Source organism: Barbus barbus (genome assembly GCF_936440315.1).
Source record: "Barbus barbus genome assembly, chromosome: 39".
Classification (NCBI taxonomy): Eukaryota; Metazoa; Chordata; class Actinopteri; order Cypriniformes; family Cyprinidae; genus Barbus; species Barbus barbus.
Window position 1 is genome coordinate 18,898,179 of NC_136717.1, and position 21,903 is coordinate 18,920,081.

The 21,903-nt window shown below is 35.6% G+C and overlaps 2 protein-coding genes across 3 annotated transcripts; one reads left to right on the forward strand and one right to left on the reverse strand.

The window, feature by feature from the left end:
- Window positions 1–6,401: 6,401 nt before the first annotated feature.
- On the forward strand, window positions 6,402–15,344 carry LOC306858779 (uridylate-specific endoribonuclease C). Of its 2 annotated transcripts, XM_079399501.1 has the most exons (9): window positions 6,402–6,434; window positions 6,704–6,763; window positions 7,097–7,164; window positions 12,494–12,593; window positions 12,728–12,839; window positions 13,003–13,124; window positions 13,615–13,727; window positions 13,920–14,073; window positions 14,181–15,344. In XM_079399501.1, the coding sequence occupies exons 4-9, from the start codon at window positions 12,558–12,560 to the stop codon at window positions 14,439–14,441; spliced, it is 798 nt and encodes a 265-aa protein (XP_079255627.1). In that variant the 5' UTR covers window positions 6,402–6,434; window positions 6,704–6,763; window positions 7,097–7,164; window positions 12,494–12,557; the 3' UTR covers window positions 14,442–15,344. The 2 variants fall into 2 exon arrangements, with proteins under 2 accessions (XP_079255627.1, XP_079255626.1); XM_079399500.1 differs by lacking the exons at window positions 6,402–6,434; window positions 6,704–6,763; window positions 7,097–7,164 and adding an exon at window positions 10,933–11,053.
- Window positions 15,345–15,880: 536 nt separating this feature from the next.
- On the reverse strand, window positions 15,881–16,702 carry LOC306858187 (troponin T, cardiac muscle-like; the record flags this gene model as incomplete). The annotated part of the gene is made up of 1 exon (XM_079398603.1): window positions 15,881–16,702. The coding sequence occupies one exon, from the start codon at window positions 16,700–16,702 to the stop codon at window positions 15,881–15,883; it is 822 nt and encodes a 273-aa protein (XP_079254729.1).
- Between the last annotated feature and the right edge of the window lie 5,201 nt (window positions 16,703–21,903).

The window sequence follows — 21,903 nt, forward strand, 5'->3', positions numbered from 1 at the left end:
CAACCATCAAAAGACCTCTTTTTTTTATATAAATATACATATATATTCTGTAGGTTCTTTTGCTTTTAGTTCTTTGTCAAGGCAAACTAGTATTTTTTTTTTTTTGCATTTCACATGTCCCACGCAAAGAAGCCTGGGGAAATGTTTTTAGCCTCTCTTGGATCGGCACAAATACCATCAGACATGTCTAAGGTGGGCAAAATCAAAGCGGTTTCCGCGCTTCTAGAGAATGTGATTTAGTTTTGCCTCCTTATAGTAGCTGATGTCATGTTTCTGAACAAGTCAAAGGTTATATTATTTTAAGTTTCTTGTAGAAAAACCCACTGTATAAAGCAAACACGAAGCCTTGCTATGGAGTAACAATGTGGGCGTATTGCAGATGTATTTCTGTACTTTTCACTACAATTTTAAGCTTAACTGTTGATATTAGAAGCCATTCCTTTGAGGCCATAATGGTTAACAGTTTTTTTTTTTTTTGAGTTTCGATCCATCCGAGTCATGTGACAACTCTTTGGACCTTGCACCGCTGGATTCATTCCAATATATTTGTTCACGGGTCATAGCTTTTTTTAAGTTTAAGTTGCATATAGTTTTTCTTGTGTTATAGACAGGCAGGCCTGCAAAGTTACATTAATTTATATTGCTTTCATTTTATTACTTTTTGCTCGGTGTTGTTTCGAACTCTCAGAGAGGTGTGTGTGTGTATGTATACATATTTTCTCTCACTTATTCTGTGATTTGCTGAAATGGACATTACGCAGTGTGTCTGTGCACTTTGTGTAAATGACTGATGCAGATAAGCAATTTTGCCTTTTTAAAGACTTAATATATTTTGTCATATGAAGAGGTTAAAGCATGGTTACCGGATTGCAAAATAAATGAAAATTGATTTCAAAAACAGGCAGGGCCATGGGACACTAAAAACCAAAGCTTAATCCAACCTCCTTACGCCATCTGTGTCCACCTTCGCCATTGCTGGAGAATGGTTATCTGGATCTTCGACCAAATCGATTCGCCCTATGACTTGAACAGGCGACAAAGCGGCAAAGACTTCTGCGTCAACCCTCTAGCATAGCATTGGGCTGTAGTGACACTAGCACTGTGTAGCCCTGAAGTTCACCTAGACACTGTGGACGGTGGAAGTGCCCTCGTAGGGATGCTTTTCGTTATTTCGGCCTCTTCGTAGTGAAATAAGTGGCTCCGCTTCCTTTTTTTTCTCGTAGGAAATGACGTATTTTTGCTTTCGGCTCCACAAAATGCTTGATGTTGCACAGATAACCGAGGCTCTGCGCTTGGTTCGCCTCTCATGCTCTGTTACAAAAGCGAGGACACATGCCCCATCTTCTTGCTTTTGTTGAGATGGATTGAATTATTTATTTTGGTTCTTTTTCGATTATTTTTATAAGGACGATGCTCTGTGAATTGGTTCCGCCACTTAAACTTGCCATTAAGGAGAAAGGAGCTCCACGGATCCTTTGGGTCGTGACGGTGGTCACTGTTTTCACATGTATAGTTTTTGACGAGACGTTTGAATGAACTTGTTACCAGATTAAGCTGGCAAACCTATCGTGGCTTGCGTATGGAGATGGTAGAGGTGTATTTTAAGAATGCTGTATTTATTTTCTATGGGAATGTTACTGAAGAGGTCTGACTTGTGAAGGATTGATCCTTCTTGACTGGAATACTTGGGGACCTGCTTAATTACAACTCGGAGATAAACACGTATATATAGATTCTCTATAACCATTTTTCTTTCACTCCCCAAACCCCCATGTTATTTGCTTTTTAAAGCCTTCACCAAAAACGTCGGTATCACATTTCTTTCTGTTGCCTTGCCTGCACTTTAACCCCACCACCCCAGTTCAAGTTCATTCAAGTGAGAACTATCATACAACTGTTTGGGAGACTCTTTTCATCTGTAAATAGCTGTACAAAGGAAGTACTGTCCGTTTGCTAGGAGGCATGGAGATAAAAACAATGAAATGACTTCAAATGTTTCAACATAAGAAATAAAGGTTAAGAAAAGACATTTTGATAGATGAAATTCTGAGAAAATATTTCTGTGTAAAAATATTTAAGACTGTATTATATAAAAGGAAAAGAGCTTAATGTATTTGTTGTGAATATGAAAAACTGATATATTAAAGAAGTGCATGAAAACTGGCTAATGTTTTTTGTGCTTTTATCTTCATTTTATTTGAAATTCAATGTGAAGCACAGTTTGATTTTAAAGGTCACATTTACCACTGATTTTGATGCTATATTTATGATTATACTAGTTTTTTTGGCTTGCAAAGTAGATTGTTTTTGTTTTGTTTTCTGTATTATTTTGTAAAGTTGAAGAGGAGTTGCCATTCTCTCACTAGTTCTGCCCACTCTTTTCTTACTTGGGCCCTCCAAATCCTTTGTTTCCAGATCCTTCAGAAGAGACGCTGTTACTTTATGGGTTACCTAACAGACTTTCTCACTTTCAGAAACCTTTTTTCCTATCTTTAGATTGAAAAAGGGAGGAAAAGTTTGTGTATTCACAAAAATCGTCTTGGTGGGTTATTATATTTGGATGGTTCTAGACGGTAAATGATTGTTGCAACATCCATGGGTGAGTAAATGCATGAATGTATTATTTTCTTATTAATGTCATATATTTGTGATTTGCATTTGTAAAATTAAAAACATAAATGAATATGCATATCACCCCCCTGAAAGCTGAATTTAGTTCTACACTGTTAACGTTATAAAAGGTAAAAACATGATATGAGCTCTCAACTTTTCAGGATTTGTCACTGGATGCATAGCATGTCCAATTTCATCTCTGTCAAGAAGGAAAAGACACAATGAACGAGGTATCAGTAAAAATTAATGCACTAATTCATCTTTACATTACTGTATTGTTTTCAATTTCCAATTAGTCAAATATGGGCTAGTTTATTCAAATCTTTTTGTTGATATTTCATGTCAATCTTAGAGCGTTCCCTGGCTAACGCTCAGAGGCGTTAGAGCCTCCAGCTTGAGACTGACTTAAACGCAGACTTCTCCAGAGGGTGATTTCTACAGTTTCAGCTGTGCCGTACACACCAGATACTGGCATTGATCTTGACATTTACTAAAAACAAACTGCATTTTGTATCCCAGAGAAGCACATCTTTGTTGTATATGTTGCGTAAATCTGTGGCACATTCATTCTAGGACGGGAAAAGAATTAGATGAGTGAATACAAGTTTTATGGTTAGTAGCAATTTTATGCTACTCAATCCTGGGAAAATTTCTGACCTGTCACAGCTGCAGATTCAAAGGCTCCTCCTACTTGCAAGAGAGGCAGGTCACCTGATCTGCCAATTTAACCTACCGCATGCATGTGAATATGAATTACACACAAATAAGCATGATTTAGTAACAGAAAATAGCAGATGGATTAAAATGTTTATAAGAAAGGTTAATGTAATAACTTTTTAAAATGAGTGTTCTTTTTTAGATGATTTGCATTGTGATATTTTGCATACAAATATACCACTATCTGAATTATGTTTTCAGAGCGGGGGATTGATTGATTTTCATAAACTTTTACTCTGTTGTACAAAATAAAAAAATAAAAAATCTCAAAGTTGTGTCATTCATGTCAATAGGAGACTTTATTTTTGGTATGACTATGATTTTATAAACTGATCAGAATAATACTTTTATCACTTGTGCCATAACATCTTATTACAATATACCACTCATGACTCAACTGATATCAGCATCTTTCCCTGTAAAATCTCAAACATACAACTTTCTATTCATTCCTGCTATGAGGCTCAAGCGAATGAGTTGATCAAGTTGAGATGAGCATTGATGAATGCTATGGGATGCTCCAGCTGTGAATAAATAAGTTTTTATTAGCTGAAAGGATGCAAATTTAGGATGTAAAAATCATGAGCACATGCATTAGTTCATGGAGACAAAGGTTTGATTCCAACAAAGTCCCGTACATTGTTATTGAGCTAGAAATTAAATGATGTATGTTAGTAAAACTGGCAAAGCTTGAAAAAACAAAAGTCTAAGCTCATTTTATTGAACATAAACATAGCACTTCCCCATTATCACAAGCTCTGGTTCAGAGCCTAAACTTTTGCTTTTCAGATTTTTAAATATTACAACAACAAATCATGCATAATGCTGTTTTTAAATGCAGGTCTTTAAAGAACAAATCTATACAAGAGACCTGTTCAAATCACAATGGTGCAGTAATTATTTACCTATCTTAACCTATCTAAAAGAAGCCTTGCTTCATCACAAAATCTGTGGAACAGAGGATAAGCATTTATCTTCAAATATAAAAGCCTGGCGTTCAAATCCCACAATTGTTTTCCATCAAGTAAAACAAAGCCCCATCCAAAACTCTCCTCGAGACAACAGACTCAGGAAATCAAGCATTGGACCGTCTTCATAAAGACCAGAGTTCAAATCCCACTTTTGCTTTTTGTTATGTCTTCTTGTTATGTTCAGCGAAAGTGCCCCAAACACCAGCGTGAAAGCCATGCAAGTGGCTGAACACATGTTTGTTGTGGATGAGTTTGTGCTGGAGTGGTGGGTAAAAGCCTCACCTCAACACATTGGGATGATGCTGCCATTTTCTAGATTATTGTTAAATACCAGATGAACAGTGAAATGTGACTTCCTTCATTTGTTAAAACAAGAGATCTGTGGTTCACAGGTAAGAGCCCTGCCTCATGGTTCAGAGGTTGCTGGTTCCATCCAAGCCAGATCTCTGTGATATGAAGCAGTCAGGATGATTCAGGAAAGACTCTGTCAAAGCTTTAACTATCTTATTGTAAAATCACATGCAGGTGAATAGTGAAATATATAAAAAAAAAGATCTGTGGCTCACTGGTAAGAACCCTGCCTCATGGCTCAGAGGTTGCTGGTTCAATCCCAGCCAGATCCCCAAGACTGAAAACTTTCCACGGGAATTAATATGAATAAACTGGAAATTTGCAAAATTGCAGGCACTGGGAATTTAAATGTAGTTGAGAACAAAATCTTGGAGCATAATCTTGGTTAAAACAACCAGATTGAATGCAATTTCAGTTTAATTTCTACCCTACACACTGCTCAATCACATGCTTACTGCAGGGCTATTGAGGCCACACCCCCCACATGCACTGTGCTTTCCTTCATAGCATGAACAGATCATTTCTTAAATCCTGCACACAAAATATCAAAATGTCCATCTTGGTAAGTATTCATATAAATTACATGAATATTACAAAAAAATGTTTAAAACTTCCTTGTTCTGTGTGTAATATACTGTGCAACTAAATTAGGCTATACCACAGTAAAAACAAATACACTGACTGAACAAACATTTAGGTGAGATAATAATAAAACAAAAGTCTAAAAATGACCCTCCCCCACACACAATCCCCTCTAGTCACCTAAGAGGGGGATTCCCTTCATTTTCTCTGAAGCACACTTGCTGCATTTGAGCCCAAAGACTACATCTAAGTTTTGATATTCTAAATATATTTGATGTATATTTAAGTTTAACTAGTAAATACCAAAAAGTGTTTATACAGTAGCTAGACAGTTTATGAGGTATGTGCTATAACTCAATCTATGATGCTCCTTCTGCTAGCAAGTTGTCTGTTATCATACAAAAGTGTACTGGTCAAAAGTTTGGACACATTACTATTTTTAATGTGTTTAAACATTGCATATCTTTTGCTCATCAAGTCTTAATTTATTTGATCAAAAATACAGAAAACAAAGTAATATTGTGCCGGTATTACAATTTAAAATAATAAATAATTACTAAATAACAGTTTTCTGTTGTAATATACTTTCAAATATAATGTATTTCTGTGATCCAAAGCTGAATTTTGAACATCATTACTCCAGTCTTTAGTGTCACGTGAGTCTTCAGACATTGTAATATGCTTATTTATTATCAATTTTGGAAACAGTTGTGCTGCTTAGTATTTTATTATTATTATTATTACCTGTGATTTTTTTTTCAGGAATCTTTGATGAATAGAGTTTAAAAAAAAGAATATTTATTTAAAATAGAAGTCCTTTTTAACAATACACTACCATTCAAAAGTTTGGCATCTTTTTAAATTAATACTTTTATTCAACAAGGATGTGCTCAATTAATAAAAAGTAGTAGTAAAGACTTATATTGTTAGAAAAGACTTCTATTTTGAATAAACACTGTTCATTAGATTTTATTAATCAATAAATCCTGAAAAAAGCATCACAGATTCCAAATGTAATTTTTAAAATGTGTATTAATCTGAGCCTATGATCAAACAAAATGTTTAGATACAGTTTTATAAATTTCCCCAAATTTCCAATGAATTCCCAGAAATTCCCGGTAAGTTTCAAACTTGGAATATTTCCCAAATTCCTCAGACGAAGTTCCCGTGGAAAGATTCCGGCGCTTTGCAGCCCTACAGGTGAGTCGTGCGACGCTCGTTTCCTGCACTTTATCGCATTACGCGCCAGTTTTATTTGTCGAAGAGCTGAAATATGTGTTGTTTATTGACATTAAAATACTGTCACTGAGCTGAACATCTAATTTTGTGCTTAATGCACTTTAATTGTGCAGAAGTAGAGCTGAAGTGACCGTAAAGCCAGTGGCGCGGATGGAAAATTACATTTCAGTTTCTAGTTTTAGGCACACGGGAGCTCTCATATTTAAACTTCTTTTTTTTTTTAACAACAGGGTCAGGGTCTCGACCAGCAGAGTAATATGGATCTACTAGATCAGATCTCAACTGATGGGGTAAGACGGATGAAGTGTTGTAATGAACTCAAAAGCACATGGTCAAAGTGTAAACACATAAAATAGAGAACAAATGATTCTCCGAGACTCTATTACTTTTGTGATGTGTTTGTTCTGATTCATTTAAATGAATGTGTATCATGTCTGTTAAACAATGATTTCAATGCGTTGGTGTGTCTCGTTGTTTACAAACTCGAGCTTTTATAATAAAGGTTGATTGGAAGTCAGGACAAATTTGAACAAATTATTTTAAAGCCTATTATAATCTGTAAAATAATGACTGATAGAATATCTATAATGGTGTCTAATTGCGTATTTTATTATTATTTATAGATGCAAGATCAGATATTCACCAGTTGCCCCTTGAGGAGTAGCCTATCTGGACAGTGAGGTTTGACCAGGTAAAACAATAGGAAATTAAATGATTTGTCTTGCATTAAACAGGGCCTATAGGTTTGTTTTTACTCACTGAATACAGCATGTATGGAATCAAACACTTAGAACTGAATCGAAGCAATGCAACATTTGGTAATTAAGCTCTTGGGGGGGTCTCTGAGATATGAGTGAGTGTTGTGTGAATGAAGGGGTGGGGATGAGTCGGGTCCCCAAAGTGTTGACAGAATGCAGAGCTTCTTTCTTCATGTAAAACAGCCCAGAAATACTTATGCCTCATCCTGCACAACATTCCTAGCCATTTTAATGTATATTTTTCAGCTGTTTTTGTCCAATTAAATGTTCTTTGGAAAATCACAACTGCGACAAACAACAAACACCAATTTAAATTAGGGGGATGAGTCAAACAATAACTAGTACTGTTAAAACATGATGTTTGTCAAGATGTTAATAGAAAAAAAGATAACACAACTTCTTTTTTTCTCTCGTTTTTGCAATTAAATCATCCTGCAGTGTGACATGAATTTTTAAAAGTAGTCTCTCAATTAGAGATGTGAAAGCAGACATACCTTTATTGTCTCTAATGTGAAGTGTCCAGGGAGCCTTGTGCACTTAATGTCATCCTGCTGAAAAAGGTAAAGAGTGTGTGACTTGTTAGTACATATAAGAAGCTGACCTAGACAAAATATAGATTTATTTGTGCATCAAAAAACATTAATTAAAATATAGGCCTAGCTGCAATCAGCAATTAAGAGGCCAAGTACAACAGAGGCAAAATGAGGAGCTAAGCATAGCAAGAAGCATCAGACCAACTGAAACAATGAGTAGTTAAAGCTATTAAGATGATTTTAGTCAAAATAGTTGAAAATCATAAATACAATCACTAGTAATATGACAAACAGGTTTATCATTTTTGACAAATAGGTGGCATGGTTACCAAATTAATGTGGTGTGGTCAGTGTGAGGTGACAATGGACCAAAGTGAAAACTGGACCAATGGTCAAGGAGAAGTTTGAAAAAGTAAGTTTTCAAAGAAAATCTAAATGACGGACAAGAAGTTTGACTGATTATGTCATAATTTTTATCAATGTTCTCAGCATAATCCAATGAATCTGTCAAGACCAGTCTCATGACAATAGCCAAATTAATCAAGTTAATCATATTTTTTAAAAATTGTATTATATTTTTTGACTCTAAACTTTTTTCAAGTACCCTCAGAGCATAGTGCCTATGACACATACCAAGTTTAATAATGACACCTCAATGCATTTGTAAAATATGCCATTTTACATCAAAATTCAAAATGGCAGCTGTGCAAAAGTTATTAGCATAAACATAAATGTATCTTTGAACTGGTGGGGGAGTAGAGACTCCAAACTTGCAATGGTTAATATTGAGACTGTCCTCTATCTCTGTGCCAAATTTCATAACTTTCCCGCAAGCAGTTCTATGGGAAGTCATAGCGGAAGAAGAACTTACTTTACTTAGATGATGTCTAAACCTCTTTATTTTTACCCTATAAAGCATTTTGGTCAGATGTGAACAGCTGCACACATTCACCAAATCCGACAAGGCAACATTAGAGGTTAATGAAATTTACAATATATAAATATATTTGAAGTTTGCATAAAACATATGCATAATGCAATATATGCATAAAACAACAAATATTTATGTATTTTGAGAGCAAAGGAAGACTGACTCAATTATGTCATTCATGGTGCTTCATGGAAAAAGGGGTGTTTGCCACAAATCATGCTGTCATACATGATCATTTTAACAATAATTTAAAAAAATGCAGACAGCAGATGGCTTTAACAAAAGCATATACCATCTATTAATAACCTCAGAGCTAACAAGGTTTCAGTTCTTCAATTCTGGTGGGCGATTTTCTAATGGTTTTGAAAGAAGTCGCTTATGCACATCGAGTCTGAATTTATTTGATCAAAAATACAGTAAAATGAAATATTACAATTTAAAACAATACAATAATAATGTAATTTATTCCTGTGATGGCAAAGCTGAATTTCCAGCAGTCATTATTCCAGTCTTTAGTGTTACATGATCCTTCAGAGAGCATTCTAATTTGATGTTCAGTTTTTATCATGTATTATTGGTTCTCAATTATTATTAATGGTTCCTATTATTATAAATGTTAAAAACAGTTTTCACAGCTTCAAATATTTTTGGACATTTTTTTTAGAAGGTACCAGAATTGGTGTTATTCTGGTACCTGGTGCTAATTTCCTTAATCATATGACAAACCCTATTTAACTGGCATCATTCCTCTAATTTTCACTGAGATTGGAAGATGGCGAGCCACTGAAACCCTCCGACAGCAGGTTGTCCAGATGAAGGCCAAAGTGACACTGTTTTCACTCTGATCAGATCAACATTGTAAACAAAATTCTTCAAAACTTAAGAGGAAAAAAAATCTAATTATCATCATGCAATAAAATAGCTTCTCTTCCCTGCAAACGATGCAATGAAGAATGAATGCATGTTTAACTTAAAGGCCAAAATAAAACAAAACATGAGCAGGTTTCCATATAGAGAATGAGAAGTAACCATGGCAACGGGATAGCGTATCCTGATAATAATATTAATAAAAAATTGGTCCTTCCAAATCTGTGATTTCTAGAATATTGCAGCTTTACAATGACACAGTTCATTCAAGTCCCTCAAAAATGCTGGTCATCCACGCAGGGCCGCATTAAGACCTCACTGGGCCCCGGGGCTATGAGTTATTACAGGGGTCCCCATCACAATAATGATATACCTTTAAATAGGACTTTTATCCTATCAATATTTAATGCACTGAAATTTCAGAATTCTTTTTACAAATTTCAATATCACACACACAAACACACACACACACACACACACACACACACACACACACACACACACACACACAAACAAACAAACACAAATACTAGCCTAAGTAAAAACAAGCTTACTGAAGACAAGTAAACAGTCATGAATTACAATAGAACAAATATGTCTGGTTTCCTTTACCCTTGGAGACCCTTCACCCAAAAATTCTGTCATTTATTCATCCACATGTTGTTCCAAACTCATAAGACTTCTGTTCATGGTATGAAAAATCCAAGCACAAATGGTGATATTAAGATATAAAATATTTTTAATAGTCTCTTCTAATAGTCTCATTTTAATAGTATCAGTTTTGTCCATTCACTAAACCAAACTTTTTAAAAAGTAAATGAAGAGACACAAATGATTAAGAGATTTATTTAGGCTTATATTCACATAAATATTGAATAATGCACATAGAGCATATCTGATATGGTAAACATGGTTAATCTTAATTTTGTGTTCTGAAGATAAACAGAAACGTATGGGATTGGAACAACACAAGTTTGTGTAAATGACAGAATGTTTAGTTTTTTAGTGTAGTTTTTACTGAAAAAAATGGCTTACTCAAATTATTCCAGTCACTGTAGAGCACATAATGATTTTCTCTAATGAAGTTATCATAACCTTTCATACACATGCAATTGTAATCTGATCATACATATGTCATCAATTGATAAAAAAAATAAAAATGTGTTAACACTAACCACTTTTGCCCATTAACCCATTAATATTTGTTTTTTTTGTGTGCAAATAAATATTACAAAATTTGTATCACATGTTTACTGCTAACAACAGACACTCCCTAGTTCCTGGATCTCACGCCTCGCCCTCTGGGTAAAACAACCAATCCGGGACGAGAGGCAGTCACCGTGCGCCACTCTGATTGGTCAGATTCGCCTGTCAATCAAAATCCTTGACATAAGAGTAAACACCCATCAAAAACCAGCTTTTCATCGCTTGAGTGACTAAACGTGTTTCTTTCAACCACAAAGTGGATCAACCTGCAAATATGGCCAGAGGGTGAGAAAATAGGATGTTTAACGGTCTTTCCGTTTTGTGCTTTAGATCATCCGCCTCAAAAAGTAGCGTTGATGGTATTAGGGGCATTTATTGCGGTTTTAAAATCATAATGACTAACTTATGCTTTTGCCAAACTATAACGTTACTGTAAATGTGACCAAATCAAGATGCAATGTTTTTAACTTGACGTTAATTTAACGGGTAACGTTATAACATCCGGTAAACTTCCAGGAGGATAATAAACGGATGTGCACAATGATATTCTTTACGAAGCTTCGTGTATATATTTACTTTACCTTTTCACCATTATTGTCGTACTGAATTTGCCGTTTTAGTTTACAAGCGAGTTTTGTTTGAAGTGGAGGCGATGCCACATTTCCAAACACTTGTTCAACAGTTTCCAGCTGCTCTAACTCCCTCTAATTGTTTTGTTGTGTTGTGTGACTTACATGAGCTGGTTTTACATCTAACGTTAATCTTCTGAGCTTCCGTCGTGTATAACACAAATGCTAACTTACTCTGAACTCTAGCAAAGTCTCTTTGGGTATCCTATAGTCTTTGGCTCTAGTTGTGAATAAAAAGCACAGGTGAACTATCAAGTGTCAAAATCATTTCCGGTCTGGTATTTTTCATATATAGCGGCTCGAAGACGGTGTTTATTCCACTGCATTTTGAGTCCCAGCCACTGAATCTGATCTATAATAGAGATCATTAATATAGATCAGTGGTCACACCTGTTATTAAACCCAGTTGAAAACTCCCTAATGAAGTCATTTTAATACGTACAGTTCATACAGAAGATCTCTTGTGATTCAGTGTTTGAAATATTTATTTTGTGGCACTTAAGAAAACGTCTAGGTGGTAAAATTATCTAAAAGTTTAGGGATTTTAAAGAAATTACGTCATTGAGCATGTATTACTATTAATATATTTATATATATTTTTAATCTTGACGTTCTTAATGTAATATAACGACATTTTAAGATACATTTACATACATTAAGATACATTTTTTTTATTATTACCATTATGTATGAAAATATATATATATATATATATATATATATATATATATATATATATATATATATATATATATATATATATATATATATATATATATATATATATATATATATATATATATATATATAATGTCCAACACACATACTTTTTTTTTTTTTTTAAAGAATGTAACGTGTTGTAAACTAAAGGCCATCGTTTTTTTTATCATCTTGTATAACCTTTGGAGTCTCGGAGAACCTTTTGTCATTGACTAGGTAGAGATGAACTAAAATAACACTTAAAAATATCCATGGTAGCATTAATAGCAATTGCAATGGGTACCACAGTTATTGTTTATTGCTGTCTTAACTAGTAGGCAGTACAGCCAGACTTGACTGATTTTAGATGTTTAAAGCCATGCTTTCTCTACTGCAGTCAAGGCATCAATCAGGAGCTCTCAGAAGTGCTGAATGAACTGTGGGAGCTGGATGTGAACCGCATGAAATCTGGAAAAGACTATAAAATCAACCTACAGGTAGGTGGTTGGGAGAGGAGGCATGTTTATGAAGAATACATATGAATAAGTGAATGCATTGTAATATATTCCACATACGTGATTGCAGGTGACTTTATCAATCAGTCGTTTATAGTTCATTTGTTTTCTCACAGGGGAAGGCTGGCTTTGTAGCTGAAGGCAGTAATAATGCCAGGGACAGCGCTAGAGCTCCTCTCTTCTCCTATGTCAATGAAAACAAGCTTAAAAGCATTGATACTTACGCCCGTAAGTAGCTATAAGCCATTTCTATACTAACATGTAATAGCATAGCATGTTTTTAATTGCATCCTTATATAATGTATGAAAAATATTTTTAGTTTTCATAAATTACTGTTAATTAATTACAAATACTGTTTAGACAGCTGTTTTATTTACTTTCTCTTCTCAGACTTCATAAATCTGCTGGACAATTATGAGATGTCTACAGGAGTGACTGAGCATGTGACAAAAGAGGAGCTTCAGGAAAATCATCTTTTCCTGGATTCTATTCTCAAGACAGAGGTCATGAAGGTATCTTATCGCTCACTGATTTCTGTTTTTGCCTTGCTATGTAGTAATGTCATGTTTGCACATGTAGAAATTTAGCAACTTGAAGTATGTCTACTATTGACTGTGTGACTGATAGAGGTTCCTGACCAGAGTTGGAAAGTAACTAATGCTAAAACTACAAAAACATTTAGCCGTTTTAATTCATATTTAATATTTTATGAAGTAAACGCTTATAAATAAATAATAAAAATGTGCTTTAATTTTTTTAATGTGACATCTATTTATTAACTTGCAAAATGTGGTTTAATGTGGTAAATTATGGTTTAATGGGAGTGGATGGGGAATATGGGCATGTGAGACAAATGTGCAAATGAGCTTTGTAGTACAGGGATGGTGGTTCAAGGAGGAGACTATTATAATACGACATTCTGCAAATATATTCAAAAAATGTACAAGTGAAGAGAAATATTATATTCTTTCAGTCCTCTTCTGACAGGTTTTCCCTTTGCAGTGTGCCCACAGTTATTTAGTGCGCAAAGGTCTAGCCCAGTCGGATCTGGCTAAGTTTAAGAGCCAGCTCTATGACATCTGGTTTAAGCTGTATCGCAGAGACAAAAATGGAGGGTGAGTTATAATAACGGGCTGGCTTACATCACATAACCTGAACTGGGTTTATTATATGAGTAACTGACATACAATGTGTTAAAATCCTTTGCCATAATATTGCTTGAAACTTATGTGCTAATATACATGCTTAGCATTTATACATTAAGTAGTTTTTATTGATCGGCCATCTTCCACTTGTCCCTGAGGCAGTGAAGATTCCTGTGGATTTGAGCATGTGTTTGTTGGTGAAACCAAACATGGTAAAGAGATCATGGGCCTCCACAACTGGGTCCAGTTTTACCACCAGGAGAAACACAATCATGTGGACTACAAAGGATACAAAGCCAGAAATAACAAGGACAGGGTATTTCATCATTTTAAATTCATTTGATAAGGCAAATATTATATAACCAAACTAATATAGCTTTGTGTGCATTACTTCCAATGTTTACATTTGGTTCAATTTCACAGCCGGACGAGGACGATCACGTCTTGAACCTGCAGTTCAGCTGGAATGGCCTGGTGAAGCCAGTGTGCAGTTGTTTTATTGGCGTCAGCCCAGAGTTCGAGGTGGCTCTCTTTACTATTGTCTTCTTTCTGTCTAATGAGCGTGTGACCAATGTTACAGTGAAGGTGGATGAGTACCTCCTTGAGATTGTGGTGTACAGATTTGGGCGCTCCATTGGGACTTCATATCCCAAAATGATCAGCAGCAACAACCGGGATTTCTAGATATTACTGCAAGGTCATACCTGGTACTATTTGAAGAAGAAAAAAAAAAAAAAAAAGAGGCTAACTTGGACAAAGTGGACTTGATAATCCGAATAATCACTATTACAGCTTGAGGTTCTTAAATTCTTAAACTTGAACTGATAGTGGGACCAATGTGACCAATATGTTTTAAAACTGTCAGATTACAAATTATAGCTCCAACTTTGAAAGGAAACTATTTTGTACTACTATAAAATTCTGCATAATGATACAGTTATGTACAAAAAAAAACTGAAACTCATTGGTTTGCAGTCAGACCATTAAAGTTGGGTGAGCCTTAAATTGCTTAAAATGTGTGTTTAGCTTATAAACTATATAAACAGCTATTTTGCATTAGATGCACTAAGGTTAGTTTCAAAGAATATACACATTTTTACTATGCTTTTTTTAACGCTATGCTAACAGTGATTTATGCATAGAAGTTTTGCATAGACCCAATCTAACTGCTGCAAGCTTTTAGAAATCATATTTTTTTTTGTTAATCGAGCAAGTTAAAAATCTGAAATGAAACGCTTATTTTATTTTATGAGACTTAAGCCATCCACACTCACTGTCAATGAAGTGTACTTTTTGAATGACTTGGGCGCTCAAACTGCACTAGATGGAGTGGAATCTGGAAAATGGGACCTCCATAGATGAAGAATATCACATCCTGGGAACTCTTGGATTAAAAATTAATTTGCACCTAAATAATTTAGCTTTATATATATATATATATATATATATATATATATATATATATATATATATATATATATATACTGTATGTAAAGGATACTTTGAATACGTTGATGTATGTGCTAAAACACTGCTGTTACAGTATATGCCTTATGTTTGTTATAATAAAGACCTTTCCATTCATATAACATCTTGATGTATCTGTTTATTAATAGCTTTATTTATTGTTTATTCCAGTGCTTAATTCCACATTTAAAATGATTCCTTATGTGTAATTTCTGCAAGAGCTTTTGTAGATTGTTAACTAGTAATTGTAGAAAAGCAGTCTTTGAGACGTTCAAGTTAAGATGCATGTGCATTTTTTCCAAAATTAAATTACTGCTTTATATATATGATAACTCTGGGGTTGATGAGCAAAAAAACAAAACATACATTCAAATATAAGCAAAACATTTTGATTAGCAGATTTACAGAGAAAAAAAAACTTTTAAAAGGTTTACAGCATGAGATCAAGACTTCAGATCACACAAAACAAAAATAACACTATAAACCCATTACATGTATGATACCTGAATAAAGTGTAACATTAGAAGCAATTATTAATCAAAAGAAATAAAACTAGAAGTGATGTCCTAGAAAGTTCAATGTGATACTTGAAACTGTGATTCCAGCAAACCTTTTTGGCTCTGTTTTGTCCCATTGCATGTGTCAAGCTGATTGATTTATTTCCAGGACTTCCTGGTGGTCTTGGATGTCTTAGCTCCTCTTTGATGGTCAATAACGCGGTTCCGCAAAACGTTGATGTCATACTTCTGCCTCTTTAGCTTCTCTGCCAGCTCAAACTTCTCAGCGTGAAGTTGAGTGAGCCACTTCCAAAGGTCAAGGGCTTTCTCTCCCAGCTTCTCCTGGTTGAGATGATCGATGTTGAGAGGTTTACGACGCTCCATAAGACATTTGGTCTTCTTCTCGCGCTCTGTCAACCTCTTGCCCTTCTTCTGATCCACCTTCTGCAGGAAGCCACCATAGCCCTTGTTGGAAAGGATCTTCTTTTTCCTGGCATCCTCCTCAGCTTTCAGTTTGGCGGCCTCCTCTTCACGCCGTGCTCTTTCCTCGGCAAGGCGTGCCTGTCTCTCACGATCACGCTCTGTTCTGACGCGCAGCTGCTCGGCACGATCAGCCCGACGCCGCTCTATACGGTTCTTCAAAGTCACAAGCTCATCCTCTTCCTTCTGCCTGGTGGAGAAGTGCAGCTGAATGAGACTCTGCAATTCATTGAAGTCCTTCTCCGTACGCTTCCGGTGGATGTCATCAAAGTCCACCTTCTCTCCTTCAGGCAGCTTTGGTGCCATAATGTTGGGAACAAACATCTTGGGCTTTGGTTTGGTGTCCTCCTCTGCCTCTTTCTCATCAATTTTTTCTTCTTCAGCCTCTTCTTCCTCCTCAGTCTCTTCTTCGTCCTCCTCTTCAGCCTCCTCCTCTTCCTCTTCATTCACCTCCTCCTGTTCTTCCTCAAACTCCTCCACCATCTCCTCTGTGTCACACATGGTGCTCTTTCTGAGTGTTTCGCGAAGAGGGGATCACTGAGGTATGATGACTGTACAGCTGGTGGTAAAGATCCTGAATGGACTGAGATGTTCTCAGTCTGATGTTCTGATGCCTGGTGGTTTTATAGGGGCCTCCCTCCCCATATGACATTTACTAAATGGCTGTTGGGTAAGCTTTTTGAACAGATGCACCTAGGATCTATTTTCTACCATGCAGGGCCTTGTCTTGTCCTATACACAGACCCTGACCTCTAACCTCTGACTCTGCCACCCTAAAACCTTTGTGGTGTGAGGAGCCTATTTCAGACTCAAAACAGATGCACCCGCACACTTGTGCATTGGTAGGGGTCCTCTTTCACACCATGTTTGATTAACTGACCACTAATATTTATTGATAGCATCAATAGTTTCATTCTGTCAATTGCTTTGACTATAAACAATGTCTTTGTGTCATTTTTGGGTTCACAGAACTCTCATTAATTCCATTTCTGTTTCAGCATTCCAAAATGACGCAGACAATGCTGTACCTCACCCCTGAGACAATGAATGGAACCCGATGATGGAAGACAAAGAGAAGACAGACAAGTGTTTAGTGGCATCTATACAACTATTTATGTATTAACATGTCAGCTGGCTGACCTTACCATTGGAATCCTATGGAACAACCGCCATTAATTTGGTTAAAAAGTCATGCCAATTTTCTATTTGATATGTTCTGTGGGATGTGGGTGAAAAGCCTTTAAAAATAAAGTGTGTATATATGTTCTTCCAAGACAACCAGATAACACTGCAGCATCAGTATATCTCCACCTTATTAATGCTGGTTTTAGTGTTACATCATTGTGAACTCATAAAAAGTGCACTTATATGCACTTAAGTAGTTGTGTCTGTTTTACACATATTGCTCTTATGTCCTTTAGTAAATTCTTCCTTGATAATAGTGAGGATAAGTAATACCTCAAGAATGAAGGATAATTACGCCCTTCTTCCTCCCTTGTTTGATTATAAATAGTCTTTATGGTCTCACTGTACCCTTGTACTGAGGGGTGCAAGCATGTTATTTGTGAGTGACAGGTGGAGGTCTTATTTAAACCAGATTCCTGATTGGACAGATGAAGCAAGGGACAGCTGCATCTAACAATAGGGGCCCAATGTTTGCAACGATTGACAGCATCCCCCAAATAACCAATCAACAGTCTCGGTAGCAATTTTCCTCTGTAGTATATACATCATCATTATCATCAAACTTGGTCCAAAAACAGACAGTACAAAAGAAACAAACAAATAATAATACGCAAAAAATCCACAATATCACATATTTAAAAACTAAAACGCCATTGATATTTAAAAAAAGGAATAGATTAAAATTGTGTATTAGAAATATTTCTTTACTATAGAGCTATACACCAATTATCGTTAGGCATGTGTTTTTACATCGACACTAAATTCCGTGTGTTTTGTACTTAACGTACGTTCTCAGGAGTGTACTAATTGGACTCGGAGATTAAAATGTATAATCCAGCATTAAATCCTTTGAGTTTTGAATATTCAGATAGATTATTGAGAGCTGGTTGCAAATGCAATCTGAAAGCAGCTAAAAATATAGCTGCAAGCAGCAATGACGGGGCCAAGCACATCAGCGACAAAACGAGAAGCAATAGCATGGAGCATCAGAACAACTGCAAAAATGAGTAATTGAAGCCATTTTAAGATTATTGCAGTCCAAATGAGTGAAAAATCATTCAAAACTTTTCACTTTTGACCAACAGGTGGCACCGTCAACAAATCGATGTGATGTGTTCTGTGTGACGTGACAATGACACACAAAGTTTGGTATCAATATGCCAAAGCATTGTAGAGATATAGCCTCAAGTGTCATTTTGGCATCATACCACAAATTCGTTGTTGTGGTATGTGAAAACCAGATAACCGACTATGGCAACGTTGGTATATCTGTTCTCAGCATGACCCAAGGAATCTATTAATAACAGTCTCGTCACAATAGGTTAAATTCACAGAAAGATATAAGCACTTTTTTGCCATTTCATTATAAATTTTGACCACAAGATGGCACTGTCTCAAAACATTTTGAGTACTTTCAGGTCGTGGTCTCCATGGTACATATAAAGTTTCTGAATGGTACACCAATGCATTCGTAAAATATAGCATTTTATATCATAAACCTCCATTATAGTCAATGACAATTTCATGTTTTGTTCAATTATAGCGCCACAATCCCACCTAATTTTGTAAGTGTCCTTAGAGTGTGCCCATACATATCAAATTTGGTGAAAATATCTCATTTTGTTTTGGAGTTATAGACATATTTGTGTGTAAGTAGATAAAAAATGACTGACTGTTGACTTTGTTTGCATTTTTGTGCCGCTTACTATCAAAATCTTGGCAATTGGTCAATGGATAAAATTACCGGGACGCTAAGTTTCCGAACCTCCCACGGGGGTTTCGTGTCGATCGGAGTAAGGGTTTCTAAGATATTGCCAGATGTTTATTAAACGCTAAAATGCAACGTAGAGCAAACCATAAGGCTAAACCTGACAAATTTGGTAACAATGGACTCTGCTACGATTCAGGAGTCTAAAAAGGTGACTGCTGTGAAAATATGTGAACCCCACCCAAAGTTATAAGCATGTGAAAATTTGATTTCACCACTAGGTGGCGCTGCTTCAAAACTTCTCAGGCTGCTTCAGGGCATCGTGCTAATGACCCATACCAAGTTTCGTAACGATACGTTAATTCGTTCGTAAAATATAGCATTTTACTACAAAATTCAACATGGCCGACGACTAAAATGGCTGACATGGGAAAATTGGATGGTTGGACTCGGCATGATGCTTTGAATCCAATGAGACCTGTTTTGTGATTTTTGGCCAAATCATTCACAAGTTATAAGCAAAAATATGAATTTTTCATATCTCCTGACCACTAGGTGGCACAGCGCCAAATCACTGCACGTAGCCTCAGGTCATGCTTGTTATAACACTCACCAAGTTTCGTGTCAATCAATATGCCAAACCCTTGCGGAGATATAGCCTAGATACATTGTTGCTTGCTTCAGATCTATTTTTGCATGCTTTTCGGCAAATTCGTTAGTGTGATATTCGAGAATGCTTGGACGAATCGACTTGATTTCCATAACTTTTTGCCTCCATGGTCTGTAGATGATCTGAGCCCATTTTGGTGAGAATCGGACAAATCGTCTAGGACGAGTTCGATAAAGTAGGTTTTACGAACATTTGAAGATAGCGAAAAAAATAAACCTTACGATTTTTGAATTTTGGACATGATTCGACTCGGCTTGAGGCAAGGATGCAGAGGAAAGAAGAATTTTCATTTTGTGGCTTATGGTTCCAAATTTATTAGCATTTTAAAATAAATTTTTTGGACAAGTGGCGGCGCTAGAGAGTTTGAGTTAGAGACTCAAAATTTGGTGTGATTACTATTGACAGTATCATCTATCACTGTCCCAAATTTTACAACTTTCCCGCAATCGGTTCTATGGGCTGCCTTTGACTTTGCGGCGGAATAATAATAATAATAGGAATTCTAACAATAACAATAGGTGCCTAAGCACCTTCGGTGCTTGGCCCCTAAAAAGCACATGCCAACTCCCACCTGCTACGAAAGCTACTGTTTTTTTTTTTTTGCTACGAGAACTATTTTTTTTTTTTGATTATATGTTCTTTTTGAGACTTTATCTTGATATTTGTCTTTTTGAGACATTACGTGCTCCTAAATAAATAATTTTTAATATAATATAAAAATTCGACCGCTCCATTGGAATGTATACCTTCGATAGCTCAGTTGGTAGAGCGGAGGACTGTAGCGGAGCATCACTGGAATCCTTAGGTCGCTGGTTCGAATCCGGCTCGAAGGAGGAACTTTTTGCAACTGTTAAATCTGGAAATGCATTATAAACTGTTAGTAGTTTGCATTCTCAAATTGCAGTCTTACATACAATGAGCTGTGATGTACTAAGAAAGCATATAGATGTTTACCGGCCTATATCAAAATAGTAAGTGTCTTTAAGACATTCTAATCATGAAATAATAAGGTTAATCAAGGCCTAATCATGAAAAAAAATTGTTGCCACAGGTGAAACTTCATTGTGCATTTGAGTAAGTAAATCGCATGAACAGCGCCGGCGTGTGGACATACACGGACTTTATGAACCTGGGACAAACAGAGATTTAACAGACACTTTCAGATGATTCTTCATCGTGACAGAGAAAAGAGGTGGCTGTGCAGTTTAATTTATTATGTAATGAAATGCACTGTCACTTAATTACGCAACACGACAGATGAGCCTCGTGCGCTCAACTGTTTATGGTTTATGCATGTGCAATATTTTAACATGCAGGAAAAAATTATTTCATATCTGTCCAGTCATTATCGTTAACGGACTGAGGTTACTAATACAAAGAAATAAATAATTATATTGTAGACGTAACGTCTCACGTAACGTGGGGGGCGTGGTCAAACAACTCATCCGTTTGAGTCGAAGCTAATGTCCTCTTGTAGTGTAAACAAACATTTCTCCCGTTTCTCTAAACTTTAATATATATATATATTTATATATTTTGTCCTTGGGATGCCGACAGCTGACAATGTTTCTGAACAGCTAACTTTTTGCGTTTCATTCTGTCTCTGTTTTAGGTAAGCAGTCAATATTGTAATGTTTTTAAGTAACGTTAGCATGATGTGATGCAGTGTCCCATTGCTTAAACACAGCCCTCAAAATTACATTGACAAAATTACCAACTTAATTCACCCTAAAAATAGTACCAGTGTCTTCGCATTACATAAAACCAAGCTGCATTTGTTGGAAAAAAGATAGCATAAACAAACAAGTGTGTTAGAGTTTAAGTTGTAAATCAATACATTTATTGCTTAACATTAAGTTTAGACCAGTGTTTGGACACTTTGTGATTAATTAATTTTTAATAATTTTACTCGAGTAAAACCGTCTTAAAAATCCACTTAAAATAACCTCATATTTGCAAAAAAGTTAAGGAGGGTTAGTTTTCAGAAAATGTTTAGCACTATCTGCTTGTAGATGCTGCTTGGTTTCAAAATAATAAATATATTATAAATTATGTAAAATTATTTATTTTTATATTTCTAGAAATATATATATATATAATTGATTTATATATTTATTTGTTTATGTACAGCTATGCTGT